At 34.9% G+C, this 20,102-nt stretch overlaps 1 protein-coding gene and 1 long non-coding RNA gene across 3 annotated transcripts; both read right to left on the bottom strand.

Moving 5' to 3' along the window:
- Window positions 1-10,576: 10,576 nt before the first annotated feature.
- Window positions 10,577-13,207, bottom strand: LOC108867002. 2 transcript variants are annotated; one of them, XR_007259610.1, is made up of 4 exons: window positions 12,423-13,207; window positions 11,631-12,240; window positions 11,449-11,528; window positions 10,577-11,366 (listed from the first exon to the last, which is right to left on the bottom strand). It is a non-coding gene; the product is annotated as an uncharacterized LOC108867002 (long non-coding RNA). The 2 variants fall into 2 exon arrangements; XR_007259609.1 differs by having other exon boundaries at window positions 10,577-11,528.
- LOC103943837 (disease resistance protein RPV1-like) lies at window positions 13,208-18,356 on the bottom strand (the record flags this gene model as incomplete). The annotated part of the gene is given in 7 exon segments (XM_048587443.1): window positions 13,208-14,560; window positions 14,653-14,988; window positions 15,100-15,293; window positions 15,296-15,721; window positions 15,724-15,909; window positions 15,912-16,186; window positions 17,745-18,356. Coding segments are annotated over 7 exon segments (3,270 nt in total), but the record flags the coding sequence as incomplete, so codon positions are not given.
- Between the last annotated feature and the right edge of the window lie 1,746 nt (window positions 18,357-20,102).

The following is a 20,102-nucleotide window of genomic DNA, read 5'->3' as shown; positions in this document are numbered from 1 at the left end:
TCGATTGAAAAGGGTCATGGATTACAAGACTCTCACAATGGAGGTTTGGGGCAGAGAATGACCAAAATATTAGGACCATCTGCCTGATGGACACATGGCTATATATTGGTCATCAGCAAGATCAACGACTAATAAAGAATTTTGTTCATCTTTACACAGCTGGCGTTGTTTGTTCTTTGCCCTTGATGCAGGAGAGATTCTTGTGTGAAAGAACTGGGATTGGGGTGAATGAGAGTGAGTGGGACCATAGTAGGATAAGTGTGGGCCTTAAAATCAAGGGGTGGTCCGGTCCAAGTACCGCATAATTTCTCTTGACAAAGACTCTCAATTCCTTTTTAGTTTATCTCTTCTAATCAATTTCCTCCTAGCTAGTCTTTTGCTTATTGCCACTTTTCTCTCCAAATCTCTAAACCTTAGATAGATCAACCTCAGTACCCCGACTTCTTTTCCTCACTACTACAATACAATTATAATTACAACTTGCAAGATAATATAAATGGAGACTTTGGATGTGGTCCTTAACTATTAATTTTCTTTGACTTAAATCTTGTTGATTTTCAGTTTTTTATCGAAGTCCCTTACATTAATGTAATAATGTATTACTATGTAGTTTATTATATTTTTTAAATTCAAAATTGAAATTTGTAGTTGTTTATATTAATGGCATTTTAAATTAAATTGATAATTTGTGGGATTAAAAATTTTAAAAGATAAATTATACTCTCCAATATAATATATATATATGGGTATATTCATTAAAATTAACCAAAAACAACATTGTACCAAAACATGTACCACCACAAAAAACAAAGATATTAGGCTTTAGTAAATTTCTTTGATTAAATTGACATGGATACATTCTCAAATCAACCAAAAAGAATGTACCCTTATAAGTTTAAAATTTTGGATTAAATTTGAATGGATTTTATAAAAAAAGAAAAAAAAAAAGGGTACATTTTATATTTTTTTTTAAAGTACGTTTTACATATAATAAAATGGTATATTTAAAATGGTACATTTAAGGTTAAAAAAATTGAAAATCTTTTTATAAAAAATTAATGGGCACAAACTTATTCTATTTTTTTTTATTTTGAAAATGTTTTGAATTTAAAATTAATTATGAGTTTAATAAAGGTGTGAGCAGTAAAACCCTAAATAAATTACTATTTTTCATTTAAAAAAATAATAATGTAACTCACATGTAAATTCATTAATACATTAATGTTAGGGATTTCGATCAAAATCTGAAAACTAATCAGATTTCAGTCAATTAAAATTGGTAACGAGTGATCAGATACTAATTTAAAGAAATAAGAGAACCGCTAGAAGGGGAGAATTATAGACAGTAATGAAAACTAAGAGAAGTATTAGACCAAATATATACATCTCCTAAATGCACCCTCCAAACTCCAAAACCCTAAATCTTTATCCAAAACTTCATTGGGTTGCAATAATACACAATCCTACAGTTTCTGTTGGACCATTGTCTTAAGAAATTCCAACTGTTGTACCCAACAACCAAAGAATGGCGAAACTTACTGCATTGACTAATGCATAACTCTGTTGTTCTATGACATAAATAAACCTTGCTTAAAATGAGCCTAGACCATAAACAAATGATCAAGTGAGTGGAGAACCAAAACTTTGGGATTTACATTGGTGCCTCTAGCATTACTTTATACCAAAAAGTGTTTTTCTCTTTACTCACATGACATTGTGTGATTGATTTAGGATATCGCCATCTTGGCCTAAGTTCTTCTCCATAACAATATACAAGACAAAGATTAAACTACAAGCCTAAAAACAATTTTAACAAGTCTTCCACTCTTGCAGAAGCACGAAGCTTCCAGATCATTAGAGGGAACAATTCACATTTCCAACATAATTATCAGCAAAGTTAAATCTATCAAATTAATCAAGCTACAAAAGTTACCTATTTGTGATCTCAATAAACAAAGATATTTTTATTTATTCCCCCCCTTAACGTCTTATGATCTTAGTAAACGTACCCGTTTCGAGATTCAAAGCAGGATACGAGTTCTCCTTCCTCTCGAAGTCCTTGAGACTTATATATACAGCAAGAGCGAGGAGCAATACGATGCCCGCGGCTCTAGTATACGCAAAAACAACGCTGATCAGGGCCAACCCGTAGATGTTCGTCATGCAGAAGTCGTGCCTTTTCTCCAACTGGGTTTCCGGGAAAACTCTCAGATTATCGAGAAATTTACGCTGGTTTATCTTTATCCCTCATAAATCAAAGAATATATATATATATATATATATATATATATATATATATTAAGGCAAATAGTTATGTGTTTGATTCGGCCGTGGAATCTGATACGGTAGCGAGCCTGAAAGAACGCAACTTGAAAATTGTTCACATGCATTTGGAATTGGAATAATAATGACAATGCACTTTTAATAACTTAGAGCATCTCTGATATTCATGTACCTAAAAGAAAATTAGGGACTCCAACTACCACTTTTCAGGATTTATTTAGGGACTTTAAGGAATAGTGTACCCAAAAGAAAATTAGCTCCAATGGGAGTGTCCTTAGACCTACTCCAATTCTTGTAGTAAAACTCAAATTTTAGGTTCTAAACCTATCCCAACTTGCTCCAACCCTTGGACCAAATATGAGTTTTAACCCAAAACTTCATTTTTTGAGGCAAATTTAGCTTAGAATTTCCTTTGGGTTATTAGGTTGGCCTACCATGTATGTGTACTTTTTTTAAGTTTTATTTTTATAAATTAATTGAATCCAAAGACCGAAATCTAATATGATCAAATCGAACAGTAAAAAAATAATATAACAGTCCAAATATATAAATCCAACAACTAAATAATTAAAACAAAATTTTTTTCATGTGTTTCATATTCTTTTACAGTATTCCACGAGGTTCATGGTGTGAATTTAATGATTTTTCAATATTTATCGGAATCTAAATATTTTTATGTTAAAATGTTCATAAAATTAAGTTAGGATAATCTACACAATTTTGTTTTTTTTTTTTAAAAAGTTACTTTAAGAAAAAAAAAAAATCCTAAATTCATTCTTTAATAATCCTAAAAATTTAACCTAGAATGGTGGAGCAGAAAAACTGTTTCGGAGTTAAAACCTAAATTTTTTGCATTAAAAATTTTATATTTTAACCTAAGAGTTGGAGATACTCTTATAGTATAGTTCTTAAATGTAGGGACCAAAAGATTAAAAAGTTATTGTTAATTCGACAACCATTGATTTAAACAGTAAAAAGCAAAAAACAAAAAAAATCTCAAAAGCTCGCACAACCGTTGATTTCCCATTGACAAACAAAATAAAAAGTAATGTGACCCGCAACATTGGAAGCTGCAGGGTGTTTTAGTCTTTTAGAGTCCCATCACGTATCCTCTCCGGAGTCAAATGATTTAAGACCGCGCCTCGAAGGCTTTGAGACTGATATATCCAGCAAGAGCGAGGTGCAATACGATGCCCGCGCCTCCAGTATAAGCAAAAACTCCGCTGATCAGCACCAACCAGTAGGTGATCGTCATGCAGAAGTCGTGCCTTTTCTCCAACTGGGTTTCCGGGAAAACTATCAGATTCTCGGGAAAATTACGCTAGTTTATCTTTATCCCTCATAAATCAAAGAAATTTTTTTTTAAGGCAAATACTTTGATTCGCCCGTGGAATCTGATGCGGCAGCGAGCCTGAAAGAATGCAACTTGAAAATTGCTCACATGCATTTGGAATTGGAATAATAATGACAATGCACCTTTAATAACTTAGAGCATCTTTGATATTCATGTACCTAAAAAACGAAAAGAGTAAATTGTAGTAATAGTCCTTCAACTTTAATCAAATTGCTCACATGCATTTGGAATTGGAATAATTTGGAATTGGAATAAAAATGACAATGCACTTTTAATAACTTAGAGCATCTTTGATATTCATGTACCTAAAAAACGAAAAGAGTAAATTGTAGTAATAGTCCCTCAACTTTAATCAAATTGCTCACATGTATTTGGAATAGGAATAATAATGGCAATGCACTTTTAATAACTTAGAGCATCTTTGATATTCATGTACCTAAAAAACGAAAAGAGTAAATTGTAGTAATAGTACCTCAACTTTAATCAAATTGGAACAATGGTCCTTCAATTAAAAATTCATTACTATTGGTTCCTCAACTCATCAAGTGTAGCTATGGTCTTTTTCGTCAACTTTATCAAAATTTTATCAAAATAAGTCATGTTGGACATTGCTACAATTGGGGTCTCTTAACTCATCAAAATATGTAGCTATGTTCATTTTCGTCAACTTTATTAGAATTTTGTCAAAATGAGTTATGTTAGAAGGACCATTGCTACAATTGGATTAAATTTGAGAAACCATTTCTCCAGTTGAATTAAAGTTGAGGGACCCATGATAATGAATTTTTAGTTGAGAGACCACAACTGCACGGTTTGATGAGTTGAGGGACCAATGGTAATAGATTTTTAGTTGAGGGACCATTGCTCCAATTGAGTTAGAGTTAAGAGACCATTGCTATAATTTCCTCAAAAGAAAATTAGGGATTCCAACTACTACTTTTGATGATTTATTTAGGGACTTTAAGGAATATTCATGTACCTAAAATAAAATTAGCTCCAATGGGAGTGTTCTTAGCCCTACTTCAACCCTTGGAGTAAAATTCAAATTTTAGGTTCTAAACCTACTCCAACATGCCCTAACCCTTGGGCCAAATATTAGTTTTAACCCAAAACTTCATTTTTGAGGCAAATTTAGCTCAGAATTTCCTTTGGGTTAGTAGTTTGGCCGACCATATATGTGTATTTTTTTTTAGTTTTATATTTAAAAATTAATTGAATCCAAAGATTGAAATCTAATATGATCAAATCCAACGGTTAAAAAATAATATAACAGTCCAAATATATAAGTCCAACGACTAAATAATTAAAAAAAAAATCTTTCATGTGTTTCATATTCTTTTACAGTATTCCACGAGTTTCATGGTGTGAATTTAGTGATTTTTTAATATTTATCAGAATCTAAATATTTTTATGTTAAAATGTTCATAAAATTAAGTTAGGATAATCTACATAATTTTGTTTTTTAAAAAACTTACTCAAGAAAAAAAAATTATCCTAAATTCATTCTTTAATAATCTCGGACTAAAAATTTAACCTAGAATGGTGGAGCAAAAAAACTGTTTCAGGTTAAAACCTAAATCTTTTGCATTAAAAATTTTAGGTTTTAACCTAAGAGTTGGAGATGGTCTTATAGTATAGTCCTTAAATATAGGGACCAAAAGACTAAAAAGTTATTGTTAATTTGACAACCATTGATTTAAATAGTAAAAAGCAAAAAAAATCTGAAAAAGCTCGCACAACCGTTGATTTCCCATTGACAAACAAAAGAAAAAGTAATGTGACTTGCAACATTCGAAGCTGCAGAGTGTTTTAGAGTCTCATCACGGATCCTCTCTGCAGTCAAATAATTTATGATCGCACGATACATGATGAACGACTGAGATATGAGGATCTCTAGGATTCCCACATAATGGATTTGGAGATGATCCATTTCCGGGGACTTCAACCTTATTCAAATTTAACATGGTGCCCACCCTATTTGAGAGTCCTTTTTTTTTTTTTTTTTAAATTTTATTATTATTATTAAACAACCACCACAAATTTACAAGCAAAACAAGGCCCAACAAACACCTATTAACAACCAAAACAAGGGTCTGAGACTAAATACAAATAGAAAAAGAGCCCATGAAAACAGTAAGGCCCATAGACCTGCACAACAGACAAGAAACCGAGAAGTTTCCACTGCCTTCTGCACCATCAGCTTTCCAGTCCATCCAAGCGAATTTCAGTCCATCCGAATAATACCTCACTAGACGCCACCTCCAACCTCGAAAACCTACATGAGCACAACCATAAGCAAGGGATAGTCGGCAACAGAGTGAAAGAATTATTGGCAATGGGCACACCTATATTAGGATGATCAAACTTGGAAAGTTGTTCAACAACAGGAGCACAATTATGCTACTAAATTTTTTATTTTTTATTTAATTTTCTATTATTCGTATTGGTGGAAGGCAACCCGAAGACCCAACCCGATACAATCAAGCTAACTACAATAGAAACAAAATGAAACTCGATTGAAAAGGGTCATGGATTACAAGACTCACAATGGAGGTTCGGGCAGAGAATGGCCAAAATATATAGGACCATCCGCCTGATGGACACATGACCATATACAGTTTGGTCATCAGCAAGATCAACGACTAATAAAGAATTTTGTTTCTCTTTACATAGCTGGCGTTGTTTGTTCTTTGCCCTTGATGGAGGAGAGATTCTTGTGTGAAAGAACTCGGATTAGGGTGAATGAGAGAGAATGGGACCACAGTAGGATAAGTGTGGGCCTCAAAATCAAGGGGTGGTCCGGTCAAAGTACCGCATAATTCCTCTTGACAAAGACTCTCAATTCCTTGTTAGTTTCTCTCTTCTAATCAATTTCCTCCTAGCTAGTCTTTTGCTTATTGCCACCTTTCTCTCCAAATCTCTAAACCTTAGATAGATCAACCTCAGTACCCCAACTTCTTTTCCTCACTACTACAATACAATTATAATTACAACTGGCAAGATAATATAAATGGAGACTTTGGATGAGGTCCTTAACTATTAATTTTCTTTGACTTAAATCTTGTTGGTTTTTATTTTTTTATCGAAGTCCCTTCTATGTAGGTTATTATATTTTTTAAATTCAAAATTGAAATTTGTAGTTGCTTATAGTAATGACATTTTAAATTAAATTGATAATTTGTGGGATTAAAAATATTTAAAGACAAATTATACTCTCCAATATAATATATATATGGGTATACTCATCAAAATTAACCAAAAAAAACATTGTACCACAACATGTACCAACACAAAAAAGAAAGATATTAGGCTTTAGTAAATTTCTTCGATTAAATTGACATGGATACATTCTCAAACCAACGAAAAAGAATGTACCCATATAAGTTTAAAAATTTGGATTAAATTGAATGGATTTTATTAAAAAAAAAAAAAAAAAAAAAAGAGGGTACATTTTATATCTATTTTTAAAAGGTACGTTTTACATATAATAAAATGGTATATTTAAAATGGTACATTTAAGATTAAAAAAATTTAAAAAAAATTATACAAATGGGTACATTTAAGGTTAAAAAAAAATGAAAATCTTTTTATAAAAAATTAATGGGCACAAACTTATTCTAATTTTTTTTTATTTTGAAAATGTTTTGAATTTAAAATTAATTATGAGTTTAATAAAGGTGCAAGTAGTAAAACCTTGACTAAATTCCTATTTTTCATTTAAAAAAATAATAATGTAACTCACATGTAAATTCATTAATACATTAATGTTAGGGATTTCGATCAAAATCTGAAAACTAATAAGATCTCAGTCAATTAAAATTGGTAATGAGTGATCAGATACTAATTTAAAGAAATAAGAGAACCGCTAGAAGGGGAGAATTACAGACAATAATGAAAACTAAGGAAAGTATTAGACCAAATATATCATCTCCTAAATGCACCCTCCAAACTCCAAAACCCTAAATCTTTATCCAAAACTTCATTGGGTTGCAATAATACACAATCCTACAGTTTCTGTTGGACCATTGTCTTAAGAAATTCCAACTGTTTTACGCAACAACCAAAGAATGTCGAAACTTACTGCATTGACTAATGCATAACTCTGTTGTTCTAAGACATAAATAAACCTTGCTTAAAATGAGCCTAGACATAAACAAATGAAGTGAGTGGAGAAACAAAACTTTGGGATTTACTTTGGTGCCTCTAGCATTACTCTATACCAAAAAGTGTCTTTCTCTTTACTCACATGACATTGTGTGATTGATTTGGGATATCGCCACCTTCACTCCCGAGTTGCATGTAAGTTCTTCTCCATAACAATATACAAAAGACAAAGATTAAAGTACAAACCTAAAAACAATTTTAACAAGTAAAGTCTTCCACTCTTGCAGAAGCACGAAGCTTCCAGATCATTAGAGGGAACAACTCACATTTCCAACATTATTATCAGCAAAGTTAAATCTATCAAATTAATCAAGCTACAAAAGTTACCTATTTGTGAGCTCAATAAACAAAGATATTTTTATTTATTTCCCCCTTTAACGTCTTATGATCTTAGTAAACGTATCCGTTTCGAGATTCAAAGCAGGATAATAGTTCTTCTTCCTCTTGAAGTCCTTGACACTGATATATACAGCAAGAGCGAGGAGCAATACGATGGCCGCGCCTCGAGTATACGCAAAAACTCCGCCGATCAGCACCAACCAGCTGTAGGTGATTGTCATGCAGAAGTCGTGCCTTTTCTCCAACTGGGTTTCCGGGAAAACTCTCAGATTCTTGGGAAAATTACGCTGGTTTATCTTTATCCCTCATAAATCAAGGGAATTTTTTTTTTTTAAGGCAAATAGTTATGTGTTTGATTCGCCCGTGGAATCTGATGCGGCAGCGAGCCTAATGCAACATGAAAATTGCTCACATGCATTTGGAATTCGAATAATAATGACAATGCACTTTTAATAACTTAGAGCATCTCTGATATTCATGTGCCTGAAAGAAAATTAGGGACTCCAACTACCACTTTTCAGGATTTATTTAGGGACTTTAAGGAATAGTGTACCCAAAAGAAATTAGCTCCAATGGGAGTGTCCTTAGACCTACTCCAATTCTTGTAGTAAAACTCAAATTTTAGGTTCTAAACCATCCCAACTTGCTCCAACCCTTGGACCAAATATGAGTTTTAACCCAAAACTTCATTTTTTGAGGCAAATTTAGCTTAGAATTTCCTTTGGGTTATTAGGTTGGCCTACCATGTATGTGTACTTTTTTTTAGTTTTATTTTTATAAATTAATTTTTATAGTCGACAATAGAGTGAGAGAAGCCAACTACTAGTCGCAATTATACGCGGTGCACAATTGCAGAAGCACATCAACTGTACACGGTTTATTGTTTAGAATTTTGAACGAAACCCAGCTCTTGATGCCAAGAAGAAATAGATTAATACTTCGTTATATTATTTATCCTCTAGGGTTCACAATATATAGGCGCACACACTATATTCTACAAGGAAAAAGTAATTAAAAAAATAAGGAAACTAAATCCTAAAGATTACATAACCTAATCCTACCTAAAATAGGATTCCAATAACATTTACAATTACTACTCAAATCAACACTATATGCTTCTTTGTATCCACACATTCTAGAATATGAACCCGTTGTTTTAGGTATGGTTTGGGGTTGAGGTGATTTTAAAAAAAGCTGGTATGAAAGAAAACCTAGAAGAGTTTTTGGTGTTTAGTAAACACCCCCAAAACAGCTTTATTTCAAAGTTTTAGATGAAACAAAGCTAAAAATGGGAAGCTGCAAAAGGCAGCTTCAGAAATCAGCTTCTTGTGAAAACACGGAGCTATAGTGATTTTATTAATGAAACTTCCAAATTCCCAAACCTACCCTCACTTTCTGGTTCGAGCACTCTTCATCAATAAAAAGGTTAAATTTCTTTGTTTTTTCAACCTTTATTTCAAGGTAATTGGAATATTGAATTGAATAATTGGAAGGTAGAATAGGAAGATTTGGATTTCTGGGTGATATGCGATTCTGGGTAATCTAGGTTTCAGAGTGATGCAGCAGGCGACGATGGACTTCTTCAATGACATGGAAGACCACGGCTCCACTAGGTTTCACCATGGCCATGGAAGTGCAAACCCAAAGTTGCAGCGACTAGACCGATTGCCCCAACAAAACCCAGAGCTTGAAGTTCCCCATAACAGTCCGTTGGCTGTCGAAACTAAAATTCAAACCCCAGAAAATTTCAACAACTCCTCCTCCACTGGCGAAGAGAAAACCTGTAAGTTTAAAGCCAATGCTGACCTCGAAGACGAAGACGAGAAGCAAGATTACGAAGAAGAAGAAGAAGAAGACGATGAAAAGTCTAATGGGATGGCAAGGGGAAGGGGATTTGAGAGATGACAAGGGCAAAGGGAATAAAAAATTTTGATTCCATAATAAAAGAAAAGATAAAGAATAATAGTTGTATAGTAAATAGATATTTTAAATGCTGAATTATATAGTGAATGTTGGATTATGATTTCTTATTAAAGGTTAGATTATATGTTTAAGATAAAGTTTATACATATTTTTGTTTTAAAAATAAAGTATATTTAGTAATTCACTTTTATTTGTTAAGAAAATTAAATTAATAGCACATATAGTTTTATACCCTTTTGGTCATTTCACACAATCACAGCCGTTTTACATACAAGTTTACCAAACACTACCGTATTTTTTTTTTTTTTTCCCAAAAGCACTTTTACAAAAAAGTTTACCAAACACTCTGCTATTTTATTTCACAGCTGCTTATTCTCACATCACAACAAAAACAGTTTTTTTTCAAAGCATAGCAATACCAAACCAACCCTTAAATACAGCATGGAAGAAGCATAGTTTTTGGAAAAAAAAAAACTACAATCGAGAGTTTGATACTCGGATAGTTGTCAAGAGCTCCGGATCGGCATAGTAGGCAGAAAGCAGGCGATTAATGGTTGTTTGGCATCTAATCTGATGTCACGGTAATAACGCTACTACTCTGAGATCTTTGATATATATGTTGTTAGCTACAAAACTACTAGAACTCCACAAATTGCTTATGAAATTACAAAAAAATTTGCCTAGATTTGAACTTGCATAATCTACGTTTTCACTACACTTTCTTGTTTCGCTTGTGTTGTAAGGTTGACAACAGCTAGAAGATCATGGCAAGAAGCAAGGAAAAAGGCTAACTATTACAGAAAATCTGTTTAATCAAAAACATTAATGAAAACACACATTGAAATTAATTCGCGCCAAAAAAAAAAAAAAAAAAAAAAAAATCCAGTGCACGATTTATGGCGGTGGCAGCCGGAGTACAACAATAGGGCTTCTCACCCTCTACACTCCATCCTTCCACACCAACCCTCCGACCGGGGGACTGCCTGCTGGAATTTTGAAGTGAATGAGATTTTATAAGACAGCTTCTGATTGGCTTTGGTGACATTCAGCGTCCGAGGCCTCAACTTTCATATAAGCACCTTTGAACGGTGAAACAATGGCGTGGTAGTTCAAAACCAGAGGGCCAACGTTAGTGACAGTTCTGTGGAGTGTCAAAAGCAGGAACCAGTTGGGAATCTGCAACAACCTCCTCTCCATTTGCAGGTTGTGTTTGCCAAGATCATACCTACTCCCCAGCATCTGTCACCACCCGTCCCTTCTGCGCTCTCGGACAAATCCCATCCCACGGTCACAAATCACAATCCTACAGCAGCAACAATGCAGCAATTTAAAGTTGCTTCCAAAACAAGGAAGTGGGAACAGCCGGTCAGGGGTTGGTGAACTACCAGTATACACGCTACCGGTATATTTTGCTTATTTGTTGACAGCATCCTTTTTCCTCTGTAGAGTGAAACCCCGCCACTGACTGAAAATCGAAATCTACTTTTATCGAGCAGACTTAAAGAAAAACACAAAAAGCGATATAAACAGACAGAACACACCTGAATTATTGATTGGAAACTCTTACCTGTGATTTGCCAAGAACACGAAGTTCCGCTTCATAGTTTTCATGATGATATTTAGGGCTGCGCCATGCTTCGGTTTTGCACCTCCTCCTACTCCTACTCCTCCATGGTCACAGATCACATTATTCCCAGCAAAAAAATCTAATGCGACACAACTGTGTTTGCCAAAATCATACCTACTCCTACTCCTCCATATTTCACCACCAGTCCCTTCTGCGCGTTAGGATTAATCACATGGTCACAGATCACATTATTCCCAGCAAAAAAATTGAGAGTTGTCAGTGTCTCATGTAAGGTCTCAAAAAAGTTTCTTCAAAGCTTTAATATTTCCAACGGGCAATACCATCAGATACCTCCAGCAGATTGAAGTCACACAAGTCAAGAATTTCAGGCCAGAGACAACAAATTTTCACAGCAAAAGTAGGTACCTTTTATTCTCGGAATCAAAAGCGTTCCTACTTTTCTTTGAAACTTATATGAGGGCAAAGTAGAGAACAGAAGATATTACAAGCTTGTATTAAACCAATCAAGGCAAAGCATTAAACGATTAAGTCTATAGGAAGATGTTCCCAACTCCAACAAATACAATTGTTTTCCCCTTCATCAAGCAACCTGCACAAAGTATAAATCCACATCGAGTTACTGCCTCACCAATTGAGGATGAAAACAATCATCAATTGCAAGCTGCAAATCAAAGTGAAATTTTCTTTTGGGTCAAGAAACCAAAAATAAAAATTGGTTGGCTAGGAATGAACACAGAGATGACAGAATATGACAGAGATAATGACACTCACTAGAAGGTTTTTCAACCAAACAACTTCTTTTCTTGACATTGTTAATGTGAGCTGAAGAGAAAACCAATCTGCAGGGTTGCACCACCACCATTCCGGGTCATCAACAATTCCCAGTGAAGGCATTTCACCACTGTCATTTTCAGATTAGTAATGTTTTGAATTCCTTTAAGGATATTGCACCCCTTGCTTACAAGAAGCATTCCTTCGCTTGACCATCCAGCCTCATTATAGCAGCAACCCTGGCTGCTCATCTAAGCATAGTTAGCAACTGCTGTCTGTCTCATGATTGGCATAAATGAAATGAAGTCCGACCCTTCCAATAGAAGGGTATCGTACTGCAGCCCCTGAAATTGCTCGCATAGACTCCATTTTCTTTTACTACAATTTTGAATGTAGCCTCAGTGTAACAATGTTTACTGGGCAGCTTTCCAGTTTCAATCAAGGTACATTTAGACCATGGAACATATCCCAGAAAGATGTGATCTGAGTCAAGGAATCTGACTCTGGATCCCCAATCAACCATATAGAAATTGTAATTGAAATCACTATGATCTCCTTTGAAGGTGCAAAAACATCGAACAGAGAGATCAGATGCACAATAATGAGCACCCCTGAACTTACTAACAGTGCATATAGCAAACCCCAATACCTTATTATGGTATGAATTCAGCGGTAGCTGCATAGTTACCGAAGACCCCATGCACTGATGGCTGAACCAATCTGGAATTTCACTTCCAGGGAGAGACATATTCAAGGAAAGAAGCTGGAGCTGATTACCCTGCAACAGTACAAAACAACGGTTGACTTAATTTGTGTTCAACTTGTGTACATATGTGAGAGAGAGAGAGAGAGAGAGAGAGAGAGAGACCTGATGATGAGAGAGAGTTTCCACAATATTCCTGAATGGATTTCTTCTGTAGGCAATTGGAAAATGTGAAGTAAAGATTCATATTATGAGGCTTTGGTGTTGAAACTGTTTCCAAAGCAGTGCAATCATGCGGGTTTGGGGTTGAAACTGTTTCCAAAGCAGTGCAATCATGCGCATCTACGTCCTTTATACTCGATGAAAGCTGTGGTATTGATTTCAGTCTCCTGCAAGCTTCTACTTTGAGATGTCTTAAACAATGAAGTCGATCTAGAGTTGCAGGTAAGCTCTCAAAATTGTTTCTGCAAAGTATTAGTGTGACCAATTGGGAGAGAACAGAAATAACATCCGGTAGTCTCAACAGTTTGCAGTCACTTAAATCAAGCTGTCTCAAATTTTTATAGTATTCACCAACACATATTGATGGTTTTATAAATAGAAATGGTGCCTTCATTTTCTTCCATCCAGGAAATAATAATATTGGAGGCAAAAGCCTACTTGACATAGAGAATGGTTGACGTAAACTACTTCCCTTTACATCAATGTCCCTCAAGGATCCTACATTTCCTAAGTCCTCAGGCAAGTGATAAAGCCTTGAGCACCCAGAGACTGTGAGACGGGTAAGGTATGCCAAATTACAGATACAGTCTGGAAGACAGACGATGCTTTTGCAGTTTTTCAAATTTAGTATCACAAGCCCCCGAAGCCGTTCAATTGATGGGAAAATCCGTGTGATAGATGTTCCATCCAAATGAAGCTCTCTTAATCCTTCCATATCTTCTTCAATTTCTGGGAACTCCTTAAGTCTTGGACAACCAGATAGAGTAAGATATCCAAGGGACTTGAGTTGACAAATGCTGCTTGGAAGACTCTTAAGTTCTCTGCAACGATTTAGGTTCAAAGTAACAAGCCCCGTAAGAATTCTGATCGATGAGGGAAGTTCTTCAATTGCAGTCCGATCTAGATAAAGTTCTGATAGCTCCTGCATACTTCCTGAAATCTCTGGAAACTTAACAAGATTTGAGCAGCCAGAAAGAACAAGGGTTTTAAGAGATTTCATGTGAATTCTGCTTGAAAGAATCTTAAGTTCTTTACATCCTTTTAGACTCAAAAAAACAAGTTTCTCAAGATCTGAAATTGATGGGTGGACTTCAGTTAAACTTGTACAACCTTCGAGATTTAGAATCTCAAGATTTTTTGCTTCAGTGATATCGGGGGTTTTGTTAAGGTATTGAGAATGTCTTAAATTGATGAATTCCAACATTTCCAGATGCTGTAACGACAACCAGGAAAACATCTAATAAATAATAAGGCATCTGACAACATAACCATTCATAAGAAACATATGAAAAATGAATATCGTACCTCGGTTCCTTCCCAAAGTTGTTCAATCTGGCTATAAGGCATTTCAAGATCAATAAGATTCTTGGGGTGGAAATTGGATGGCAAGGACTTTAGGGGGCACCCATGCCAGAGTAGACACCTCAACTCATGAGAGAGAAATTTTAAATCCCCACTCATGTGTTGTTTACAGTCATCATTTGGATGGGATAGATCCTCCCATGATGCGTATACCATGGATCGGCTACAATGGATCTTGAGAAGTCTTAGTTTTTTCATTCTAACAAAAGCTTCAGTTTCGAAGTATACCTCTCCTGAATTGGCCAAGTCGAGGGTTATGCTTTCAACTGCTTCTGTAGCCTAAACTGTGGAAATTCAGTGAGTGAAAATATCCAGACTTTGATTTTTGTCATACTTCAGGTTTCTACTCAATTACATGCTTAAAAGAAAGAGGTAATGAACATATCTTACCGTATTTTGAGTTAATGCACGATGAACATCTTCATAAATCCATAACCTACTTCGTCTTCCAGACTCTTTATTAGATTCTTGGTGGACTATTTCCCACCCCATTCCCTGCAGTAAATCATGCATCTCAAGTGTATCGTAATCTGCGATAGTGATGAGAGTTCTGTTAACTAGTACTTCTAATCCACTAGGGGATAAAAGCCACAGCTATCAAGAATTTTAGTTACATAGTCTTTCTCCATCCCTTTAAAGAAACATGCAATATCTAGAAATATGTCCTTCTCTGAATCGTCTAGCCCATCAAAGCTCTTTCTAAGAACATCCTGAATTCCCATGAGCTGAGTTTTCTTTGTTTTCTTCAACACATCTTCCCACTCCTGTACACTTCTGTTATCAAGCAAAGCTCCCAAGATTTTGAGTGCTAAAGGCACACCATGAGCATGTTGTAGGGCAAGCCTCGAGAGACGATCATAATCTGTTGTGGGTTGGTTTGTTCTGAAGGCATACTGCCTGAAGAGTTCAAGAGCTTCTGGCTCACTTAAGATCTTGGGCTTATATACAGCATCAACTCCACTTAGTAATTGCATATCTCTAGTGGTTATAATGATTCTACTTCCGCCACCAATGAATGCTGCTTTCCAAGTAAGTCTTCGATTTGGGATAATTTGTCAACATCATCAAGAACAATGAAAACCTTTTTCCTTCGTAGCCTTTCCATTATCATTTTGGAACCTCGATCCAACGTGCCTAAACTCCGCATCTTTTCCTTCAAGATTCTAGAAAGAAGCACTTCCTGCATATGTACTGCACCTTATTCGAGAAGCCTTCCTTGACATTTTCGAGAAAGCAGCAAGCTTCAAATTGACAAGCGATTTCATCATAAACAGCTCGAGCGATGGTGGTTTTGCCTATACCTCCCATACCCCATATTCCAACAGCGAAAACATCATTCACCCCAGGATGTAATAGTAAATTCATTTCATCTATGTGGTAATCCATTCCAACCAAGCCATTATCTTTGCTTGATGAGACGTGGATCAATTTGTTAAAGATATCATCTACAATATCTTCAATAAGCTTGGCATCATCCCTGAGAAGTTTTAGAATTAGCATTGCGAAAGCGTAAAAGCAAAAGCTAAGTTTTTTAACAAGCCCAAATTAGTAAACGAAAACTGAATAATTAGAAGGGCAATACTTGTTGCATGCACCACCATGTTCACTTAATTGCGGTAAACATATTTTAACTTGGAGAAATAGGTTTACATCCTTATTTTTTCTACTTCATTGATTAAAATCTTATTCCTTTCCAAATTTTGATCAAGATCCTTCCGTTTTAATTAACTCCATTAATTATTCAAAAACAAAATATTTACATGTCAAGATAATTAATTAAATTTTATTTTTAAATATATTCATTTAGTGTTACATCCCGGCCCGGGCCCCCACCACAACCCGAGTCCGCTCCACCACCGTAGCACGATATTGTCTACTTTGGGCCCTGACCACGCCCTCACGGTTTTGTTTATGGGAACTCACACGAGAACTTCCCAGTGGGTCACCCATCATGGGAGTGCTCTCGCGCGCTACTCGCTTAACTTCGAAGTTCCCATGGAACTCGAAGCCAGTGAGCTCCCAAAAAGCCTCGTGCTAGGTAGGGATGGGAATATACATTTAAGGATCACTCTCCTGTGCGATGTGGGATGTCATATTTAGTGTTAGAAACGTTACCTTTGATATATTATATTTATGGCTAAACTTTTTATCATATATTTCTATTTCTAGTTTGTACCCATTTTTAATTTGCAATCATTTTTTAAATTGTACCCATTTTCTTTTAAATTTTAATTGTACCCATAATTTATTTATGTACCCTTTTTTTTTTTTTTTCAAATGTACCACTTTGTTATATGTAAAATGTATCCCTATTTTTTTTTCTAAGTACCATTTTTTAATGTAAAATCTATTTATTTTTTAATCTAAAATGTACCATTATTTTTTTAATATAAAATGTACCCATTGTTTTCTATATAAAACGTATCCACGTTTTTATGTAAATCTACCAAATATATATATATATATATATAATGTAGCCAAATTTTATTATATAAATGGACTCATTTTATAAAAATAAAATAAAATCCCCTTTTTTTATAATCTAGAATGCATCCATAAGCAATTATTATTATTATTATTATTATTTTATCAAAACTCATAAGCAATTTTGAATAATTAAATTGGTAGTGTAAATGAAAGCAAAAAAAACAAAAAAATGGTTGAGTCTTTATTGGTATTAGTGCATATCTTTTATTATTATGTCATATGTAGCAAGAGAGGGACTTCAATAAAAAACTCTAAAATGCATAAGGTTTGAGTCTATAACAATTAGGGATCAGGAACTGCAACTAAACTATCACTTTTCACTTAACCGCACAAATTTCATAATCTGAATTTTTTATTTTCTTGATCATATATATATATATATATATATATATGCAAAAACTAATCTAACTGGTGAACATTTACAAGGGTGACTAATGATCTCCAGTTAATCTTTAAACAATGATTAAGAAAATAAACAGTTTTTAGTTATGATATTTGTACAAGGAAAATACATTAATAGCAAGTGCGTGTGAACAAATTAAACTTACTTATAATTTTGCGAATCCCAACCGGATAAATCGGTGGCTCTAGCAAGAGCGGACCTCCAGCTTTGCACCTTCTTCACGTCAACGTTAGAATGGCGTTCATGTTTAGCAAAAGCTTCTGCAAAACTTCCCTCGAGTTTACGAATATTGGATGGATTGGCTTGGTTGAAAACAGGCACCACTATCTGCTTGTGTATATCCATGCATTCCATTATCTGGACGAGTTCTTTCAAGCACCACGTCGAAGAAGGGTAGTTTTCGGAAAAAACAACAATCGATAGCCTCGAGTTGCTAATAGCTGTAAGGAGCTCCGAAAGGTCGTTGCCTTTCCGAAGCTCTTCGGCGTCAATGAAGGTGTTAATTGCTTTCTGATCCAGAGCTTTGTAGAGATGGCCAACGAAGATCTTACGAGTGTCTTCGCCTCTAAAATTGAGAAAGACGTCGTATTTCCAATGACGACCTTCAGATGAAGAAGAAGAAGAAGAAGACGAAGAAGCAGCCATTAACAAGCACGGGATCGATCGCAGAAAAAACTCTGTAAGAGATGATTGATGCAAGAACTGAAGTACTCGGATGGATGCTAAGGATTGTAAGTCAACGACCCCCTCCCTCCATTGTCTTCACTGCAAAAAAATTAAGAAGACTGATTGGATGGGAAGAAAGAACTGTCTTTATCAACAGACAGATTTGACTTTGTGGAATAGGCTAAAATGCATAATGACACTAGTTTGATTTGGAAATGTACAAGGCCCAAAGCCCACCAGTACTCACTATCACGTCTATCGGACGGTGATTCTCTCTAATTGCATCAAAGTTGAACATTTCTACACCTATTGTTCTTTTTTTATGAGAGCAACTCAACAGGTGTGGTGACATTTATGGAGCAAAAAATAATCAAAAAAATTATGAAAGCGACACGTGTACTTTAGGATTAAAAGGACATTCTCGAGGCATACCGGGATTCTCATACGCATGCAACGAATAATAATGGCTCAATCAAGGAAGAGTCAAAGTTGATCAAAACGGTATTTATTCAAAACCCTCTCATCACTCCTCATCAAATCCTCACCCACAAGGTAACTCCTAATTATTCTTTTCAAATTGGGATTAATTACCAAATTAATTGCAAGATATTATTTGACATAATATCTTGCAATTATATTCAAAATATCACCATAAGTGGCCGGTCCTATTTCTCCAAATAGGGCCGACCACACCCCTATATATAGCCTCATCTTCACATCAAAATGCAAGTTCATTTTCTCCCTAAAATTCTCTAAACACTTTCTCAAATTCTAACTTTGACATCGAAAATTCTTCAGTCAAAGCCCCCCATTCATCATAGGCACGTGAGGCTCTTGGCATTGATCTTAGGTGCTATTATTTTGCAAGAGTGTTTTTGTCAAACGAGAAGAATGCGGAAATTTACATCCACAACATACCTTCCAACGAAATCTTTCTAGAATTCATTTGCAAGAACTGTGTTAGTATCTGGCATGATAATTGGCTTTTGGTTTCAAACTACACTCGCCCTCGTCCTCTTGGAAGTGGTTCCAGGGCCTATTCCGACAGTATTGTCCTTCATCATTAACTCTTCAAATGCAAGATGGAGCTTGGAGTCGATATCGCATTTATTATCATATAAGGACCTAGCTCTTACTAAATTAAAAAGAAACTAATAAAAAGAACTTAAAATTTTTTAATTTTAATCAAAAGTATTTTAATAATTTTATTTAATGTTAGCATAGAAAGAACAAATGTTACATTCTACACATCACACGCCACATGCCACATGCCACACGCACAATAACCCACAGCTCTTACACATACTGACACGCACATCGTACACACTGACAGGCACACATGTTAAAATGTCTTCGTCAATAATAACAGTAAAAAAAGACAACACAAGTATTTTTCAACCGAAATGTTAATTCCTGTGTGGTATGACATGAAATGGTAACAAGAGATGTTGCTGTCAAATTTGACAGTAGCTTCAAATCTATTTTTAAGTTTTTTTTTTTTTTTTTTTTTAAATTAGGATTTGTTAGGCAGAAAGCCAGGAATCCTGTCGATTTTGATAACTATGGAAGAATCATGGAAATCAAAGAGTACATAAATCAGGAAAATGTAGAACTCGTGAAAATGGAGAACTTAGAAAATATGGAACAGAGAGAAAAAGTAGCTTGAAGAAGAAGTTGACTTTTTCACCATATTGAGAATTAATGAATTACAAACAGTTATACACATATTTATAGTAGCTGCCAAAACTTAATAACTAAGCTAACCTAATTGCTGAGGTGTACATACTAAGCTAACTTAATTGTAGAGGTGTACATTCTGTTATTACTTTCCCTCAAT

The sequence above is a fragment of a genome, unplaced genomic scaffold, assembly GCF_019419815.1.
Source record: "Pyrus x bretschneideri cultivar Hongxiangsu unplaced genomic scaffold, Pyrus_bretschneideri_v1 Contig267, whole genome shotgun sequence".
In the NCBI taxonomy this organism is placed as follows: Eukaryota; Viridiplantae; Streptophyta; class Magnoliopsida; order Rosales; family Rosaceae; genus Pyrus; species Pyrus x bretschneideri.
Note: the sequence above shows the minus strand (reverse complement) of the source record. Positions and strands in the feature narration are given on the sequence as shown.